Below are 19,041 nucleotides of genomic sequence, written 5' to 3'. Positions count from 1 at the left end.
GCCTGACACAGGCACACACACAAAAATGGTTTATGAACAACTCAAAAAACACAAAAAACAGCTCAAGGTGTTGACATGGCCTCTCAAATTCACTAGATCCAAAACTGATCAAGTATCTGTGGGATGAGCCACAGAGGTCCCTCCTCTCAACCCACAGGACCCAAAGGCCCCCCACCAACAACATTCTGTTGCCAGAGACCACAGGACACCCTCAGAAGACCCATGTCCACTCTTTGTTTTGGCAGCAAAAAGGCAACCAACAGCAAAAAGGTATTTGTAATGTTATGCCTGATCAGTGTATTTTCACACAAATAAGCACATTTGCTTTCTGGTTTCCATGTGTTTTTTCTGTGTCACTCCTTTAGAATGACGTCGAAGACAAGTGTGAGAAGAAACATGTGAGTGTTCACCCCATATATAGTAATACAGTGATTCTTACACTTCCTGGTTTATAGCACCCTGAAGTATTAATAGATATCTAACAGAAGAAACACATTCTTTATCATTTTTCTTTTTATTTTAGGGCTCTTTTTTTCCCCCAACGTATCTTTTCAAACTCTTCCACCTCAGAAACTATTTTTAAATACAGACATTCTTCTTCAGCGTCAGAGTGGTTGCTTCCTTAAGGTGGATTCGTGGTTTGCAGACACTCAGAGTACCCGCCCCACATCCGGACTAGCTTCTGTTCCAGAAAAGCAAGAACACTCTGTAGTTTACCTGCACCAGAACTACTACATTAGAATCATTTGAATCTGTGACATCTCTATGTCACATAGTTGTCAGTTTGATCAGCAGAAATATGACGAAAGGTCAGTTGGAAACCTTTCTGAGAGTTGCTTTCTAGGCTCGTCATCTTTACTGTGACTCCTAACTGTCACTTAAGACATGACTACCAGAGCTAATGGCTGCCGGCAGCCGCAGCAGCTTTCGGTTGTAAAAAGGGGAAATACAACTGTGAACCACACAGGGCAGGAAATGGCTGCTGCATAGCTTTCTGTGAAATTAAAACTTCATGCTGCTGCAAGCATTTTGGGAGTTTGGCCACAACCCAGTCAGCGACGTCAGAGCAGCCGAAAACCCAAATTTATGAGAACTGTGACATCTGCTGGCAGTGAGTGTCATCACTGTCTGACACCAAAGACCAGGGCCAGCGAGTTATGTCTACCCAAAGAAAGAAAGACATTTTCAAATAAAACTTTTTAAGGATGGGATTTGAATTCGAGTGGCTGTTGCTTAGACATGTACCACCCACCTAGACCAGACCAGGCACCCCCTGGTGCACAAGGTGTTGACCTGGCCTCCAGATTCATTTGGATTAAATGAAGGATTGTCATTTTGTCATTTTACAACATGTATGAGCCATTGCAATATAAATCACACTTACATTTTGCTGAAGTTGCATTCAGCTTCATTTTTGAATCCCACTTTTTTACTTTTAAATGTTATTACTCCAAGTCAAAGTGTGATCCTCATTACCTAAAGAAGGTGTTTAGCAGAGTTGGGAACCGTGTTTTCACCCCGCATACGTTAACGCCTCGCGCAGATTCTGTTTGGCGTGTAAATAGCAACTTTACACCCGTGCGGACAAAAAGCATTGTGGCTGTGACCTGGGTTCAGGTTTCCAGTCAGATGTGCTGCACTTCTGTTTACTGGGTGGGGTCAGAGCTTCGCTCGGATGGCTGCATCTGGTTAATCCTGCTGTTCGTCAGAATTCCATCATAATAAACATTGCTTCATCTGTTGATGATATAATTTAATAGTGGTGACAAACAAAGTAAACTGAGGAAACGCTACTTAGAGAATTTTGTCTTAGATTTGTCATAGGTTTAACCTGCTGTATTCTCTATTCTTGTGTCTTTACACTAATTATGAAGCAACCACATGAAGTGTGTTAGCTTCGTTTGGCATCAAATCTGGAATCAGACAATTTCTTTTACACATACAAAAGGCAGGACAGACGAGAAATATTCATATTCTTGCAGCTCATTTTAAATTTGGGCATATTTCCCAACATTTTAGGTTAATAAGAACAGAGGCAGAGAAATGGCTTTTTTTATTTAATATTGAATAAACACGTACTTATTTGTGGGAGATTATAATTTTACAGTAAGTTCTGATTAAGTTGTGTACCACCACACACACACACATTGTGAGAAATAACAAAGAAAACAACACTAATGTTCAGAAATGACTCCCCAGCACACGTCTGGATTCTTCGGCAGTCATAGCTTGTCTACAGCATCGCCAGATTCAACCACTGTGGATGAAAACCGAGAGAGTTTACTGCATGATGCACCCATGCATTTATTTATTTTTTTGTTTCATTATAACGGACGGTCTCTTACCTCCATGAAGTTCAGCTCTATTTCACCAGAGCCGTCCTTGTCCAGGGTCTTGAAGGTGTCTGTAGTGGATTAAAGTAAACATCAGAATTTTGACTGTCTGTGTAATGTCTGTGTGACAGTAGGACGGAAATGTGTTCACAAGGCCAAAAACTCACTGAATTGCGACTCTAAGCGAACCAGGCAGCACACAAAGTTGTCAAAGTCAACGGTGAGGCTTGGCTCACTGTAACGGGCCACGATTATCTGATGCAGGGCGTTGTTGAGCGAGAAACCTGCCGAAAGAAGCGCGCACAATGGAGGAAAACACAGAGGCAAAGAAAACCAAAGTCCTGATTGCTTCATCGTCTAAAACCCTCTTAATGAAATCCACTTCTTACCGGCAGCGTCAACAGCCATGCGCATCTCAGAGGCACTCATACAGCCGCTTTGGTCAGTGTCTCTCTCTTTGTACAGATCCTAATGTAAAAAAAACAAAGAGTGGTCACATGCAATCACAAGTCTTCTAAAATAAAAGAAAATATGTTGCAGTACAGACGAAGAACCCACCAGGAATTTCTCAATCTTTGTCCACAAGATCTTAAATTCCACCAGGCCGAGCTTTCCGCTTCCATCTTTCTTTAAAAAGAACGTCAAGGAGATTTGTAACCTGACGAGTAATGTGTAGCATCAACTAAGACTGGAATATGCAATATTAAAGCAAAGATTAAACATGTTTTTATAGCAAAGAAAGTGTGTACGGAAAGAGAACAGCACTTTTGTAGACTGTAGAACAACACTGGATATACATTTACTCAGCTGAAAGAACTTTAAAGTGAGGGTTTAAAACAGATATGAGAGCCATTTATACTTGTGCGCTCGTCAGTCTGGCTCAAACAGTGGTGCCATTTCCTGCTTCACTTTCAACAATGGCGACTGTGACTGTAAGACGAGTCATGCAAACCTTTGTACCGCCAAACCTCCTCAGTTAACCTTTCCTCGATGTGTTTCATCTGTATTGATCCAAAACAAACCGGAGAAGCAGCCAGACATACTAAAGCACAAACAGGCTACTACCAAGCTCTTGCTGGATTCCTCTGTAGGTGCACGTCAGCTACGGTGCTAGGGTCTGGGTAGGGGTCTGCGTTGTCATGGTAGCCTCTGAGTCAATGTAGAAGTCTAAACCGCCCATGATGAACATACAAGCATAAATGTCCCCCAGTACCCTAAATGAGACTTAATGCTTTCTTGCTCGGCTGTACCCACATATTCTACAATAAAATACAGACGTGAGAGTGGCCTGACCTCATCCAGCTTTAAACAAGAATGCAAATATTTATTTCGTATTTCCCAAAATGTAACACTTTTCCTTGTATTGTCTAAAAGCAGATATCCAGGTGTTCAGAGGTTAATTGCTTTGTGAAGTCTCCAGACACAACCTGGCTTTAAACAGGAAGGATACGTCCAGGAGATTGACCATGTTGCGGCAAGTTGTCAGACTAAACCCATTGGTCTTGATGTCGTTTCCTGAAAATGTATAAAACGGGTTAATTCGCTGTGACGAGCGCGCATCAATGCATGCACTGCACATGCTTGCAAGAGAAGACAGAAATAACTTCTTACTCTTAGTCACCACTCTGTTGAGGATTCTCTGCAGCTCGAACGCAGAGATCTCGACATCCTAAGAGGCGCAAAGCACAGACACTGTGTTGGTCACAAGGACAATAAGAAGAGAGAAGATAATGCATCGGACCTTTAGCTTACTTACATGTCCGGCAAGCTGTCCGAACAGCCTCTTGAATCTGTCACTGATGTCGTCTTCATCAATATTAATCTGAAGAAGGCAAAAAAGAAAAAAAAACTATTTGCTTAAATGTTAAAAGCATCTTATATCTTTTCTTTATATATCAACAGATGTGATTTTTACCTGCTCAACATGGCAGTCTACAGGATCATCAATCTCTCTGCAAGCAGTGAGAAGTCATGGTCATTTTGGATATTATAATGCAAAATTAAAGATGCTAACAATTGCAATGCTCAAGGCGACACAAAGGCAGGCTTTTAGGCAGCGGAGGCGAATAGAAATGAAGACGTGAGTGATTGTAGAAGGCAGAGGAAGGTGGGGGCAGAGTGGCTGCCAGGAGTGCCACACCCAAAGACGCAAAACAAAAAGAGAGAGACAATGCAGCGCAGGAGACACAACGCAAAGGAAAGCACCGCAAACACAAGGGATGAACAGGAGGCACGGCCGTGACACTGTCATTATGAAATTGTGCATAGTTCGGAGCAGGAACATACTGGAAATCTGCCTCTTTCTCCGAGAACACCCGCACATAGAAGTCTCCATTCTTGTTGGGCTCAAAGGTGGACGGGATGATGAGGTACTCTCCGGGAGGGAGACAGAAGCGGTTGCACACTTCTCGTAGGTTGATGAAGGTCTCGGATCGTGCTGCAGAACAGTTGTACAGGAAGAAGTTTTTCTTCAGGTGCACTTGCCTTTGGCCAGAGTACTGCAAAACAAAAAACCCATGCAGAACGGTCACACAGGGACGCCCTGCACCTACCATCTTCGTTATAATGTGCAAATATCTATAAGGTGCATTTCCAGAACAGAATACTCATTTCTGAGGATGGTGCAGGGTCTCTGTCTTACATACCTCTTCAGGCAGCTGGAAAAAGACAAAAACAGATTAAACATAAGAACAAGATGAAAACATTACATATTCAACCTCTGCTCTTCTTTACAAATGCATCTTGAAGGCAGCTCCTTACCTCATAGATGGCAAACCCGATGGTCTCCATGTCCTCCCCCATTTTCCTCCTGCGGCGCTTGTTCTTCTGCATCAAGCCGACAATGACGGTGCAGCCCTCCTCACCATCATCAGGGTCGTCATCCACCTCATTCAGCTTTATAACAGACTGAGGGTTCATCCAGAAGGTGTCTAAGAGGAGAAGCAGGAGTTATCAAGCAGCCATTCAATACAGTAGTGTTACAGTACGTAGGGTTGATTCTTACAACACAAATGCTGCGTTCAAGTCGAGTCGTACCTGGATAGTTTCTGCAGCCTCCAGCAGACACGCCGTGTCTCCACGTGTCTTCAAACTCCGACTCTGCCCATTTCTTATACTCGTCTCCTGATAGAGCATCTGGGGTGAGGTTGCAGATCTCGAGGCGGGAATACTGGCGCAGGAAGTCAGAGAACGACATCCTGCGGAAAAAGCAGCCATGGAAATTTCTGTTGCAGGAGTCAGAACTAAGAATGCACGTAACATTTTTGTTTGCTGGACAACCTTTGAGCTTCACACTCCTTGACGTAATGTTGTTGCTGAATTTGCTCTGTATTGCTTTAAAGAAGGCTACAGATTGGTTGTTTCCCGTTAATGCACCAGGGTTCTTCAAAAAATAATGCAGTTTAGCATAAAGCATTAATAACTGGGCTCAATAAATACATATAACACTTGTAGGAGTTCTATCAGTGGATAAAGCAAATTCCGTGAAATTTACCAGAACTCCCCGTCCTCAGAGCGATTCGTCAGCCTGTCCCGGTCATCATCGCTCACATATCTCCATTCGTGTGAACTAGAAAACAGAAACACGGCACATTAGGAATATTCATTTGTATAATGTTCTGCACAGATATACAGGCTCGCAGTCAGGAGTGGTTATTAGTCCAACTGCCACAGCTGTTATACATGCTCCACCTACACCACAACCACAAAAAAAGGCATCCCGTGTCAGTGAAACAGCCTTTTAAACAACAGGATTTACCAGCCTGTCCACAGGGTGTGTATTTTACATGCATGTTGGAAAAAAACAAGTTCCAATTAGTCTGGGTCGCCACAACAACACAACAGGGATAACGACAAGGAAATGAGAAAAGCCAAAATAAAAATGCCTTTGCTCTATCAGTTAACAGTCATATGTCACTGAAGGGTTAATAAAAAGGAACTTGCTCTCTATAGCGTGTGAGGCTCTGTGAGTCTGTGCTGACAGCTCCTTTTAGCTAAATGCTAACGTCACTATGCTAGCATGCTCATAAACTCAGTGCTAACTTCTGAGCAAACTTTACCTTGCATAAACTGAACTATTTGTTATTTGCCATTTGAGGGTAACAACCTAAAGCTACTAGATCTTGAGGTTGGACATAAACGTTTACATTTTATGGCAATACACAGAATTGACCTCCAGGCATTTCACTCAAAGCCACATGAGGTGATCTGCAACTGATGGCAGAGCAAAATTGAGAAGATCCCAAAATCCCAAAATGACCTGAGCATACTGGCTTCCCTTACAACTCACTTGTCACTCCAGGCTCCAGTCCACTCCACCTGACCCCAAGGGTTTCTAATCCTGATCAGCTGCACCGTTTCTCCTCTACACTCCACCTGACACAGATGTAGAAAGATATCAGATACTTTCAATAATTAACATTTGCATCATCTAACGGCAATGTGCAGAATATATTTGCCGTCGTAACCGCTGCAGCTTCACTTGATGGTACAGAAAACACATCCTCACCTGATCTGCTCCTGTCACAGAGTACGCATGGCCTTTGACCAGCTTGCGATGCGTGATGGCCTCTGAGTCGGCTGCGCTGGTGATCTAAGATGGAAAAGAGAATCCACTGAGTTGAAGCAACCATATACCACAAAGATAACTGCCATGCTGTGGTGAAACAAACTAACATCAATGGAGCATCCCAGGAGAGAACCTCTGCTCAAGGCCTTCCTGATGATTTTGAAGAGATTTCGATCTGGACTGCTCAGGTCATGCCTCTCAGCAATGCCTCCAGTGAAGTCCTCAAATCCCTCTGTGGTGGAGCCCCCAGAAAGCGCCTCGTAGCATCCATTTAGCCTAAAGGGGTAAGACGTAATGAAGCACAAAGCTCCAAAAAAAAGACACGGAAACAGACTGAAAGATATTTGTTCTTCCGTACTTAGCATAGGCCTTCTCCAGCAAGGCACTCCAAAACTCTGAGCCCTCCTCTGAGTGAACAAACAGCAGCTCTCCATCCCTCGTGGGCAAACGATCATCGACCACCACATCCACCCACTCACCAAACTGCCAGAACTGGGAACACACAGCAGGTCACATCAGACCGGCTTGTGCCGCTGAGGCAGCAAATAAAATATGAAGAGATTCTAAATGAGGCGGTGCGTCGTACCTCAAAGTGAAAGATGCCGGCGTAGTTTTCCTCAAAGCTCTGATTGTGTGGCACAACACGAGACAAAACCTGTTTGTTGAGAGTCAGGGAGGCGATGGCTGCCAGGAGCCAACAGTCACCTGAACGCAAGTTAATGAAGAATAAAAAGAGCTCATGTGACACTGAGACTTAGTTTCATTCTCCAAAACACAGCAGCTTGGAGGGTTCTTTGCACAAAAACCTCAGTTGTGCAAAGGCACGGCCGTTTTGTCCCATCTCTCATTGTGCAGTGGCTACAAAACCAACTCATCCACACCCACATGCATTTTGCCTGGGTGTAGACAGAGGGGACTGAAGGAGGTATTGTGTCTTGTGCACTGTGACAGCTGGTGTCGGTGCACAGGAATTTATTAGTCGGGTTACAGGTTTAGGTGACATATCAGTGGTGAATAGATAGAAAAAATTTAAGCAAAAGACATCGACAAACATCGACAAAGAAGTCCACATGAGAAGAGCTGTTATCAGAGTGCTACTGTGTTATCGTCAGAGATGTGGAAGTTTAAGATAGGCATGCAAAGTCACCCAAACTGTTAAATATGTAAAATATATATCATTCCTAAGTGGGTTATTGTGCCAGCAAAGTGCATTTTGAATGTGACTGATTGCAAAGTGAGAAACTTTTTGAAAATTTAAAAAATTAATTTATTGCAGACATTGCTGCATGGATGGATGATTTTGAATACTGGTGTGTGTGTGTGTGTGTGTGTGTGTGTGTGTTTGCATGTTTGTGTGTGTGTCTCACCAAGTGCTCCCTGACAGATATCAGTCCTGGTTGCATTTTCAACTATGAATTTTGGATTGGAGCACAATTCCTGAGGGAAAAAAAGATTACATTAACAAAGAATAAATAAAATTTATAAAATAAAAATATCCAATATATCCAATATGCTACGTTAGATTTATAATTTTATGTAGTTTTCATCTGTTTTTTAAATAAGTAACACACTCGGTTGACAAGACCTGGATGAAGTCTCAAGAATTTGGTATGTGGATAAGCAGGAACAAGTTTACATCACCAAACGGCTGCAACTATTAATCATAAAGTGTGTAGCCTGTGACTTCTCACATAAAGCTGTACAACAAAATTAATGCAATTAATACTTATGCAAACCTTAACTTAAAATAAGACATGAATGCATATAGAAAGCTTTCTCGTCTTTGCTTTCCAGATTATAAAATATCTCAACAATTGCGGGAAGCACTTTTTTTAGGATGAATAATAACTGCAACTGTTCTCTGTACTTTCTACTAGTGTTTCTGCTTCACTCACCCTGGGCCTCTTCCAGGTGATGCCCCGAACTTTGTAGGAGTTTGGTCCAAGTTCGTTGTAGCCCAGGGATGAGGGCAGAGCTTCGAAGCACTCATCCTCAAACAGCCGACCTCTCTCCAGGCAGCTTCTCCTCAGCTCCTCGAAGTCCTGGTTCAGGTAATTCACCGCATGGTCATTGGTTCCAATGCCGTGCGATTTCTCTCTCATGTGCTGGAGCTTAGCTGCAATTCCCGACATTTTTGGAAGAGTTTGAGATGTTGTGCCTGTCCAAGGCTTGCCTCTCAGTCTGTGTGTGCGGTTTGACAGGCTCTGTCATACATGCAGTTCGACTGTGTGCACACCCTTTATTGTTAAAGCAGACTGCCTGTACTGGCTCACCTGTTTAGGCCAGCCCTCTCTGTCTCATTTGTTTAATGTGGCCCACATACAGACACACAGGTGGAAAATCACCGGATTAAAGTCTCAAAAGTATATATATATATATATATATATACTTTATTTGACTCACTTTAGCACTACAGATATTATGATTCCTTACTAATTATTATAAATGGGAATCCAAACTAAAATAGCTAAAACAGAGAGCGAAAGCTATCTATTTCAGTTATTTAAACATCATTTTAGAAACAGATGAGTTCAAGAGCCATAGTTTCTTAGTTTCTTTCTTTCGTTCTTTATTTTATTTTTTCATTTGACAGAAGTTGCAAAAGCCAAAGAGCAAAAAAACACACACTTCTTGAGTACATTTTCCCCTGCTACAAATAACCAGAAATGATAAGTACACACAAGTGACTTAAAATATGCCCAGACATTGTTTTGTTAAGACATTTTAAGAGCTTGGAGATTATTATGTAAAGTGTTATGTGAATTGTCTTGGAAAGGGGTTCTTTCTCGTGTTGTCTTCAGAGCTAGTAGATCGCCAGGCACAGCCACTGTAAGAGGAAACAAAATTACACAATTAGCTTTCCAAATCAGGGCTGCCGACAGATCTGTGGCTTTAGCTCTTTTCCCCACACACCTGTTGCAAATCCAGCTCAATCTTCCCTGAGTCGCTTCTTTCCAGGGCCTTAAACATTTCTGGCAGGGAGAAGGACAAAAAAAAATAAGGCTCCTGGCAATGTAAACTCTGCTTCAGTTTAGACATACTGAGTGATAATAGTGTTGCATCTGAGCTGACACTTACTGAAGAGCAATTCCATTTTAATGAGGCAGCCTACGAAACTGTCAAAGTCTATGGCGTACTGTGCATCGGCGTAACGGCTGACAACGGCCTGCAGCACCGCGCTGTTGACGTGGAAGCCTGGGGGATGAAAACAGCCATCATTTCCTGTCAGAGTGCGTGGTTCAGTTTCATCCGTGCAGGTGGTTTCAGATGTTAGCGGGGTGATTAGTGGAAGACTTATGTTGCACTGCCTCGCCCATGTATGTTTTGTTCATGTGGTAACATATAAACGTATGAAGTGTATGTGCAGGGCGGGAGTCCTCCAACTGGCTTATCTAGTCTGTCAGTAACCCATGCACACAGGCACAGACACACAATGATGTCAGGGTGGGCCTCCTTCCTGTAGCGCCCATTGTTTAGATGCAATTTAAACCTAATGCAATGCCGTGTTCAAAGTGCATGCCTTTTTTTTTTTCCTAATATGTGACTCAAAACTGGTCGTAACATGCTCAGTTTAGGGTTCACTAATCCAAATGTGTAGTTTAGATTCTTTTAAATCGCAATTGAGAAATCCTGTTAAATTTAGTGAAGTAAAATACAGCAAATACGTAATTATAGCTTTACAGCTAAACTGTGGTTAGTTTTAAATCATCTATATTACCATCCGCACTACTTTAATGTAGAGCTTTGGTCTATTTTTGAGACCTCTAAACATGGTTGTGACATGTTACCTGCTTTAGTGGCGGCACCTCTCATCTCATGGGAGCTCATGGTGCCAGAGCCGTCTGTGTCGTGAGTCTTGAAGATCTCCTGCACAGACGCGTGTTAGCAGATACATCTGGGAGCTAAAGCACAAGCCAACGTTCTTTTGAAACCACATCAAATCACATCTTACCAGGTATTTCTGGATTTTGTTCCAAAGCTTGTGGAATTCCATCAGTCCCAGCTTGGCGCTTTCGTCTTTCTGGAGAACATTAAGGCTCATAAAATAGCTCACCGTGCAAAACAGATGCATCTTAACTCCAAGGATGTAGTGCGCTGTAAATTCTGGCATATTTGGAGCAGCACAGAATCTGTGCCTTAGACTTTTTTATGTTTGCAGAGGATACGTCCAGCAGACTGACAATAAGGCGACCTGTCTCAAGGCTGAATCCATTTGTCTTGATGTCAGTCCCTATAAGAAAATAACAACACGGCGTAGTGCAATATGTATGTCAATACAAAGAGGCTGTGTAGAAATCAATCCATTTTCGTTCCACTTACGGCGAGAGACGACGTTGTTCAAGATTTTCACCAGTTCAAAGACGGACACCTCCATGTCCTGTTTGAAACGTGCTTGTTATTATTTGAATTTTAATTATAAATCCGCCTCAGGACCGTTTAAATGTTTGATTTGCTGTCATTTCTCACGTTACTCAACCTACATCGCCGGAAATCTGCTTGAAGAGATGTTTGAAATGAGCATCCACGTCACTTTCAGATATCTCCTCCTGTGAAAGAAAGACGCAGATGAATGGAAAAAATATTCTTTGAAATATGGTCGAATTCAGTTTATGGTATGACGCGGTTTGTTTAGCCACAACACAAAAGTGGAAAGAAAAAGAATATCTTTAAAAAGTTGTTTTAAAGCACTTTCTTACCTCCTCTAGTTCAGCATTAATGTCCTCCTCCAATGGACTAAAATAAACAGAAATGCATAACTTGTTGCGGTGTATAAAAATAGCATGTACACTAAATCTTGTCAAGTATAAATTAAGTCTTTTCCTCTAGAAAAAAACTAGCTGGATTTTTAGCTTTATCCACTAGATGGCTGCATTAACTAAAATGTCTCAGCCACAGGTACCTGGTTTCAGCCGTCTTCTCTGAGAACACCCTGAGAATGAAACGTCCATTCTTGTGAGATTGGAAGGTCGAAGGAATGATGGCATATTCGCCCGGGGGGAGCTTGAAGCGGTCACACACTTCACGCGTGTTGATGAAGGTGCTGCTCATGGCCACAGGTCTCTGTCGCAGCAGGACGTCAGGACCCAGGTGGACATTGCTGCGGCCCTTGTACTGCAGATTGACGAGGGAAGGGTTTTATTGCTGGAAAATCAAACAGCTGCAGAGATTTACAGTGCAGTCAAGCAACGCATGCTGTGACATGTGGTTTGCATTTCACATTTAAGTAAAGGAAAAGATACGAACCTCATCCGGGACCTGAAAAAAACGGAAAATATTTTAGCAAATCAGTCGGTTGTTTTCAAAAAAATAAAATGAAATAAAATATGAAATTATTCAAAGATACTTTATAAATGGCAAAGCCAATGGCCTCAAGGGTGCGGTCAAGCCTCCTCTGCTGACGTCCATCCTTTTGCATCAGCCCCACCAGAAAGGTGCATCCGTCCTCTCCATCTAGGGGATCATCATCCACATCCTCCAGACACACCATAAACTGAGGATTGGATGAGAACGTGGCTGGAACAGACACACAAAAATATGTCTTCTTTATTATGAAGCGGCTTAATGGGGCCTCTTGTTCTGATGCGCAGGATTTTTTTTTTTTTTTTCATCAACCTGGGTTATTAAGGCAGCCGCCAGCGGTGGAGCCGACCCTCCACATCCCTTCAAACTGGTAATGGTTCCAGTGGCCCACGTCGTCGCTCATGAGCGTGTCTGGGGTCAAGTTGCAGATCTCCAGCTTGGAGAACTGTCTGATGAAGTCTGAATACGACATCCTAGGGAGAGGAAAGCATTTCTCACTACAACTCAACAGCTTTGGTTATTAAAGAGCTTATATGCTAAATAAAAGGTGAAAGACTGTTACCAAAACTCTCCATCTTCACCCACATGGTTCAGTTTTGACTTATCGTCTCGACTCACGTAGTTCCACTCGCTGGATCTATTTTTGATAAGACATGTTTTGTTGGATAATCTTGACATTAATCGGTGGTGATTGATGGTTCGTGGATACGTAATATGAAAACGTACCCATCACTCCAAGCCCCTGTCCACTCCACCTGACCCCATGGGTTCCTGACACGGACCAGCTCAACCAGTTTGCCTTGGAAATGAACCTAGAAGGAGAAAGTAAGGCTTTGCGATTGAAAGTAATTTGTACGCAGGATCGTGAAAAACACAAGATATTTCACATACCTCTTCTGCACCAGTCAGTGAGTATGCGTGTCCTTTTACAAGTTTCAGAGCTGTAACTGCCTCTGTCTCATAGGCGCTGGTGATCTGAAAGCACCCCAAGTTAAATTTTCCAATCAGTGGATGTCTTGTTGGGAGTTTGTTTGCAACGATTGTCATGTAAATCCCTACGAAAATAAGACTTACGTCAATAGAGCAACCCAGCAGTGAACCCAGCCTCAGAGCCCTCTTAATGATTTGAAAGAGATTAGGTGGTGCCTTCTTTAGGTCGTAAATTTCTGCAATTCCTCCGGTGAAATCCTCAAAGCCCTCGATAGTGTTCCCTCCTGACAGGGCCTCATAGCAGCCGTTGACTCTGCAGGACACAGAGGGATGTGAATAGACTGGCTGTGTCAGCACTGTGCATTTAATGCGCATTGAGGTTTGGATGGTGCAAGATATATAAGAGGAATAATCCTTACTTAGCGTAGGCCTTTTCCAGCAGAGCACTCCAAAACTCGGAGCCTTCTGCTGATTGAACAAACAGCAACTTTCCATCTCTGGTGGGCAGGCGGTCATCAACCACCACGTCCACCCACTCGCCGAACTGCCAGAACTGAACAGAAGACACTTCTGTCAGTAAAGTCAACATCAAATCCTCTGCAGTCATTCAGCTGTCCTGCGTTGTGACTCAAACGTGTGATACCTTGGGTTGTATGTTTTAGCTGCGGCTTTCACAGTTTGTCTTTAAATCAACATGACCTTATCTTTTCTTACCATCCACATGGACTGGTGAAAGTTTGTTTGCAAGCACAAGAGCTTTGCTGAATTATTAATCAGTAAAATGGCATTCAACGTTTATTGTTGAGTGAATCGAGTGTAATTAACAAGCATCTATCAACAGAACAAGGCTTGATATACTGAAATTATTGATCGAGAGCAAAAGTTGTCATTTTGACTGATGATGGTATCAGATAAGCGATGTTAGCGGTTTCCCAATTCAATACCTTGGAGTGTCTTACCCGTGTGCAGGTTTTCATTCACTTAGCTTTTGTATTAAAGGGGAATTACCATTTTTTACAACCTGGACCTTATTTCTGGCATAAAATACTACTGTTTACTCACCCATATAACTTTGGTGTGATTTGGAGTAATTTGGACGATATTTGGGAATAGCACTAGTGTATCATAACAACATATTGGTGAAATGAACGAATTTCGTGGCAGATAATGCTTTATATAGAGGCTGCGTTTCGGTGCCCTAGTCACTCCCACTGTATGGATATAAGCGGATCTAAATATCGTCCGAACGACTCCAAATGACACCAAAGTTATATGGGTGAGTAAACAAGTATTTTATGCCAGAAATAAGGTCCAGGTTGTTAAAAAAAAACACTAGTTCTCCTTTAAACAGGTCATTTTCAGGTATCAGTGATCCAACCAGAAAGGCCTTTAATCTGACCTGAAAGTGAAATATTCCAGCATAATCTCGGGTGAAACTCTGACCAGGAGGCACCACGCGGGCCAGGATCCGCTGGTCCAGAGTCAGAGAGGCTATGGCAGCCAGGAGCCAGCAGTCACCTGCACAGCAAGGGCAGATACAGTACATGACCACATCTTCTGAGATTAGGTACCATTGGGGTGTTCATGGGCGTGGTAGTGGGGGGAAAAGGGGACTTGATTACCCAGGGCCCGAGTAGGGAGAGGGCCCATGAAAATCCAGATTTTTTTATTTATTTATTTTTCGGGAATGAATTGGGCCCTCCAATTAATTGGTGTCATAATGTATTTCAAATATATTGATAACATCAACTGAGAGAATGAACTTCGTGTCACAGCCCTCTCAACATATTGGACATTCTGGGGGCCCCCTCTTGCAGACACAAAATGGTTTAGTCCGCCCATAGACAGCGGCCAGCGACAAGTATGTCAGTAAACCCAGACTGGATGACCTGGAGGCTAGCTGTCATCATGCCGCCCAAAAAACACAAAAGGAAGAAAAATAAATAAGGCAGAATGAGGGGAAGCAACTGTTAACTGCTTTCTTTCCGAAAGGTGAACCGAGTTTACTTGTTGTGTAACTGCATCCAATTAACGTTAACGTTGTCGTGGTCCAGAGTCAGTGGGCATTCACTGGGATGTAAATTACATCCTTACATCTCGTGTAAGGCTTTAGCAAGGCTTTATGTCTTTTTCTACAAGCTGAAGAACAATTTTATTGAAAAATTAGATAGTTTATTTGAAAAATGTGTCATGGATAAAAACGTTAGTACACAAACCAGATGTAGCCTAATGTTTATAGGTGTTTGAGCACAAGTAGGCCAAATGCATCAGTTCAGGTCATGAATGAAAGAACCAGTCATCAATATAATCTGATCTGATTTTAGCTTAAAACCCTATTTATGCTTGTTTAGTTATAAATAAATGCCCCCAATTTCTTTTTTCCTCGCGCGCTTCGTGCACTGGTATGCATAGGGGCCCACTGACATTAAGAGCGTACAGGGCCCAGAATTTGGTGCTACACCCCTGGGGGTGTTTACCTGTAAAGAGCATTTGCCAACAAACCTCTTCCTTGTTTAAGATTAAAAGTAGAAAGGATTGAGGGTTTCTCTACTGGGATGTTTTTGACTGTATGCATTACAAAGCCAACGCTCCTCTTTGAATTATTCATCCTTTTTCCTTACACTTACCCAGAGCACCTTGACAAATATCCGTCCTTGTGGCTCCATCATCAATGAACTTTGGGTTGGAACACAGCTCCTACAGATTATCGCAAAAGTTGGACACTTTTGAGTAAATTTTGATAAATTTCCCTACATGAAATACTCTAATTGTTGTACAAACTGTATTTGTCTTCCTACCGTTGGCCTCTTCCAAACGACATCCCTGGTCTTTGATGAGTAAGGCCCTAACTCGTTGTAGCCCAGGGATTTGCACTCAGCCGGAAAGCAGTTGTCCTCAAACAGGCGTCCACTCTCCAGACACTGCTGCCGCAAAGTCTTATAATCCTGCTGGGAGAACTTCACTGGATTCACGTTGGTCCCAATTCCTTTTTCCCTCTCCTGCTGACGGGCCAGTCGACCTGCCGTGGAAGTCATCCTTACCTCTCAGTTGGTGCAGTATTTTCGACTACTTGGACGGTGGGGATTGGATGTCCCTCTTTTTGAGCTGAGCTGTGCTGAATTGTGAGCTGGTCTTCCACCAGGATACACAGGATCCAGTCCTTCCTTTGTCTCCTTTATATCTGCCACAGGTGATGTGATGTTGAACCACAGAGAGGGAGGGGCATCCAGTGAACAGGTAAAATGAACCTGAGCAGGCAGCTGCAACCCTAGGCAAATCCATATTGAAATGGCCGTGACCACAACTGAAACACAAACAGAGACACACCTAAAGGTAATTTGAAGCCCCACTACCATTGCCTCATTTCAAGGTTAAGTGTCTGTGTTGTGGGAAATGCTTCACATTTATTGTCTTCTGCTATTTGCTTGGCTTATATTTTGTAATAATAAACAATAGAAGTGGCAAATGATAAATAAAAAATAGAGGTATTTTCCTACAACAGAGGTGTACAAGAAGAGATTATATGTGTGATATATGTGATATATGTAATGAAGCAGCTGTTGAACAGATTAGGATTAAGAATGGGATATCAGTGACAATCTGACCTAGGATGCAGCCAGCAGGTTTGACTTTATATCCTGATTCTGTGCTCACATCCTCTATCCTGAGTACTGTAAAGCTGAGTCTTAATCAAACAGGTCTTGAAGACACTTAATTCAACAGTTACACGAAAGGAAAAGTCTTTGATATCATGTTTATTTTGTGATCACATGATTCAGCATAAGTATATATAAGCACTGTGTTATTTAAGGATTACACACACCATCCAATTACACCCAACATGAAAAGAGACACTAAAACATTTAAAAAAAAACTCTCACCTATATAGAACATTTGCATAATTTTCATATCGGTGATAAGAGATCTACAGATATGGAATATGTTGGAAGCACAAAGACAGTAATGTCCGAGCTGAATTCCGTGTTTGATGACCATCTTGTGACAGCTTAATGTTCTACTGGTAATCTTTTAGACCTGGCATTCATGTGGATGTTACTTAGACATATACCACCCACCTAGACCAGACCAGGCACCCCCACCCCATAGCAATGACACTCCTTGATGGCAGCAGGATGCAGCCTGACACAGGCACAAAAACAGCTTATAGGAACAACTAAAAAAAAAACATGAAGATCAGCACAAGGTGTTGACCTGGCCTCCAAATTCCCCAGATCCCAAACTGATCAAGTATCTGTGAGATGCACTAGACCAAGTCTGATCCACAGAGGCCCCTCCCCTCAACCCAAAGTTTCCCACTAACAACATCCTGTCACCAGACATCACAGGACACCCTCAGAAGGCCCATGTCTATTCTCTGATGAGTCACAACTGTTTTGGAAACACAAGGGATATTTACACAATATTAATGTTATGGATGATCGATTTATTTGTCCACAGTCACTGGATATAGGTGCCTTCTTAGATAAGAGCATTAAGTTTGACCACACAGCAGCAGCAACACCTTACTGTCTTACCTACTGATGGATGCTGGAAGAAGGGTGTGTCTTAAGCAAGGTAATGTTGTGTGTATACAGTCTTTTTTTTGTGAACATAACAATCCATCAAAAACCGCAGCCTCACGCTATAGACAAGTAGAAAACATATTTCCATAGGATGCCTCTACCCTGGACTCACTGCAGTAATTCAACTGGTTCTAACTTATGAGAACTAAACATTTTACAAAATGAGAGTCAAATATGACAAATAACTACACGTGTAATGTCATAAAACAAAGCTAAAACAAAGGAAACTTGACTTGTTTAAATTTTAGACTTTTCACCACTTATTCAAGTGGCTTCTTCAGTTCTAAATTAGTTCAGGCTTTTATTAGGAATACCCGCAGGCGGTGTCCTCCAAGGGTCTGTTAACATCCAGATACTCTCATGCAATTAGAGGGTGGTTAGATAACCACTAATTGTTAAAAAGTGGGCCACCACCCAGAATGATCTGAACATCTTCCTGCAACTGGTATACGGTCGTTAACAGACGTGGGCGCCGCCCACTGATGTTCCAGATATAAACCTAAACTCCACACCAGTCGAACAGGAGAAGCCACTTGGATGAGTTGTGAAAGGGGAAATCCCTTGGCTTTGTTTATGGATATACTGTGACTGGATGACTGAGAATCTTTACAGACACACACATAACGTGATGATATAGACTAATAACATCATTTTAATTAAATAACACAAATGAATTAAGTGCATTCAACAGTCTATCTGCTCATATAGCTTCTTCATTATGGATATAAAGTAATCTCAGCATTGGTAGAAAAAATTATTGACTTTTGCGGCATTACTACTGATCAATTATGCATGTACTGTTATCTAGACAAAACAGCTAATAGCAAAAGTACATTTCCCCCTGATTCAATTAGTGTCACGGTGTTTGGAAGACATGTGTCTTGCTGAAAATGGGTCCAAAATTTATTTCCAGGTCAAAGAATACGTCAGGATCTGTGTTCACGTCACCTATTGGCATGAATACCAGTCCTCTAAAGACGGGTCAGTGGTGAAACTCACGTGACACAGGTACAGGACCCTTAAATGCACCAACTCGCCTCTGATTGCGTTCTACATATTCATTTAATCCACGGTTATAGATATAAAAATATTGATCTGAGTAGCTTAAAAGCCCCTGAACACTGAATGTCTAGAGTTCTTTTCCACATTAGGTGTGGTCTGATGACTGACAGCGACAAAACAACCCACCATGAGTTGCAAAATCGTGTCTGTGGTGCGCACTGATACCATAACATATTTACAGCCTGTTCTCCACCCACCTCAAATGAGCACGGAGAGGCATGATTTTAATGTGGAATAACCAAAAGTGATCTAAATTTGGCTGGAA

At 42.4% G+C, this 19,041-nt stretch overlaps 2 protein-coding genes across 2 annotated transcripts; both read right to left on the bottom strand.

Moving 5' to 3' along the window:
• Window positions 1-1,383: 1,383 nt before the first annotated feature.
• LOC311500575 (calpain-2 catalytic subunit-like) lies at window positions 1,384-9,080 on the bottom strand. Its single transcript, XM_084562066.1, has 21 exons — window positions 8,796-9,080; window positions 8,268-8,337; window positions 7,487-7,605; window positions 7,259-7,392; window positions 7,008-7,176; window positions 6,841-6,924; window positions 6,622-6,707; window positions 5,827-5,901; window positions 5,370-5,530; window positions 5,094-5,263; window positions 4,979-4,990; window positions 4,620-4,831; window positions 4,249-4,285; window positions 4,090-4,155; window positions 3,945-4,002; window positions 3,784-3,848; window positions 2,892-2,960; window positions 2,723-2,801; window positions 2,501-2,617; window positions 2,346-2,404; window positions 1,384-2,257 (listed from the first exon to the last, which is right to left on the bottom strand). The coding sequence occupies exons 1-21, from the start codon at window positions 9,030-9,032 to the stop codon at window positions 2,234-2,236; spliced, it is 2,103 nt and encodes a 700-aa protein (XP_084418192.1). The 5' UTR covers window positions 9,033-9,080; the 3' UTR covers window positions 1,384-2,233.
• Window positions 9,081-9,473: 393 nt separating this feature from the next.
• Window positions 9,474-16,842, bottom strand: LOC311500574 (calpain-2 catalytic subunit-like). The gene is made up of 21 exons (XM_084562065.1): window positions 15,930-16,842; window positions 15,759-15,828; window positions 14,531-14,649; window positions 13,551-13,684; window positions 13,276-13,444; window positions 13,093-13,176; window positions 12,928-13,013; window positions 12,764-12,838; window positions 12,514-12,674; window positions 12,245-12,414; window positions 12,145-12,156; window positions 11,801-12,012; window positions 11,598-11,634; window positions 11,382-11,447; window positions 11,221-11,278; window positions 11,067-11,131; window positions 10,853-10,921; window positions 10,689-10,767; window positions 9,979-10,095; window positions 9,814-9,872; window positions 9,474-9,727 (listed from the first exon to the last, which is right to left on the bottom strand). The coding sequence occupies exons 1-21, from the start codon at window positions 16,164-16,166 to the stop codon at window positions 9,704-9,706; spliced, it is 2,103 nt and encodes a 700-aa protein (XP_084418191.1). The 5' UTR covers window positions 16,167-16,842; the 3' UTR covers window positions 9,474-9,703.
• Between the last annotated feature and the right edge of the window lie 2,199 nt (window positions 16,843-19,041).

The sequence above is a fragment of the Chelon labrosus genome (assembly GCF_963514085.1).
Source record: "Chelon labrosus genome assembly, chromosome: 15".
NCBI lineage: Eukaryota > Metazoa > Chordata > Actinopteri > Mugiliformes > Mugilidae > Chelon > Chelon labrosus.
The sequence above is the reverse complement of the archived record's forward strand: the minus strand, read 5'-3'. Positions and strand labels throughout refer to the sequence as shown.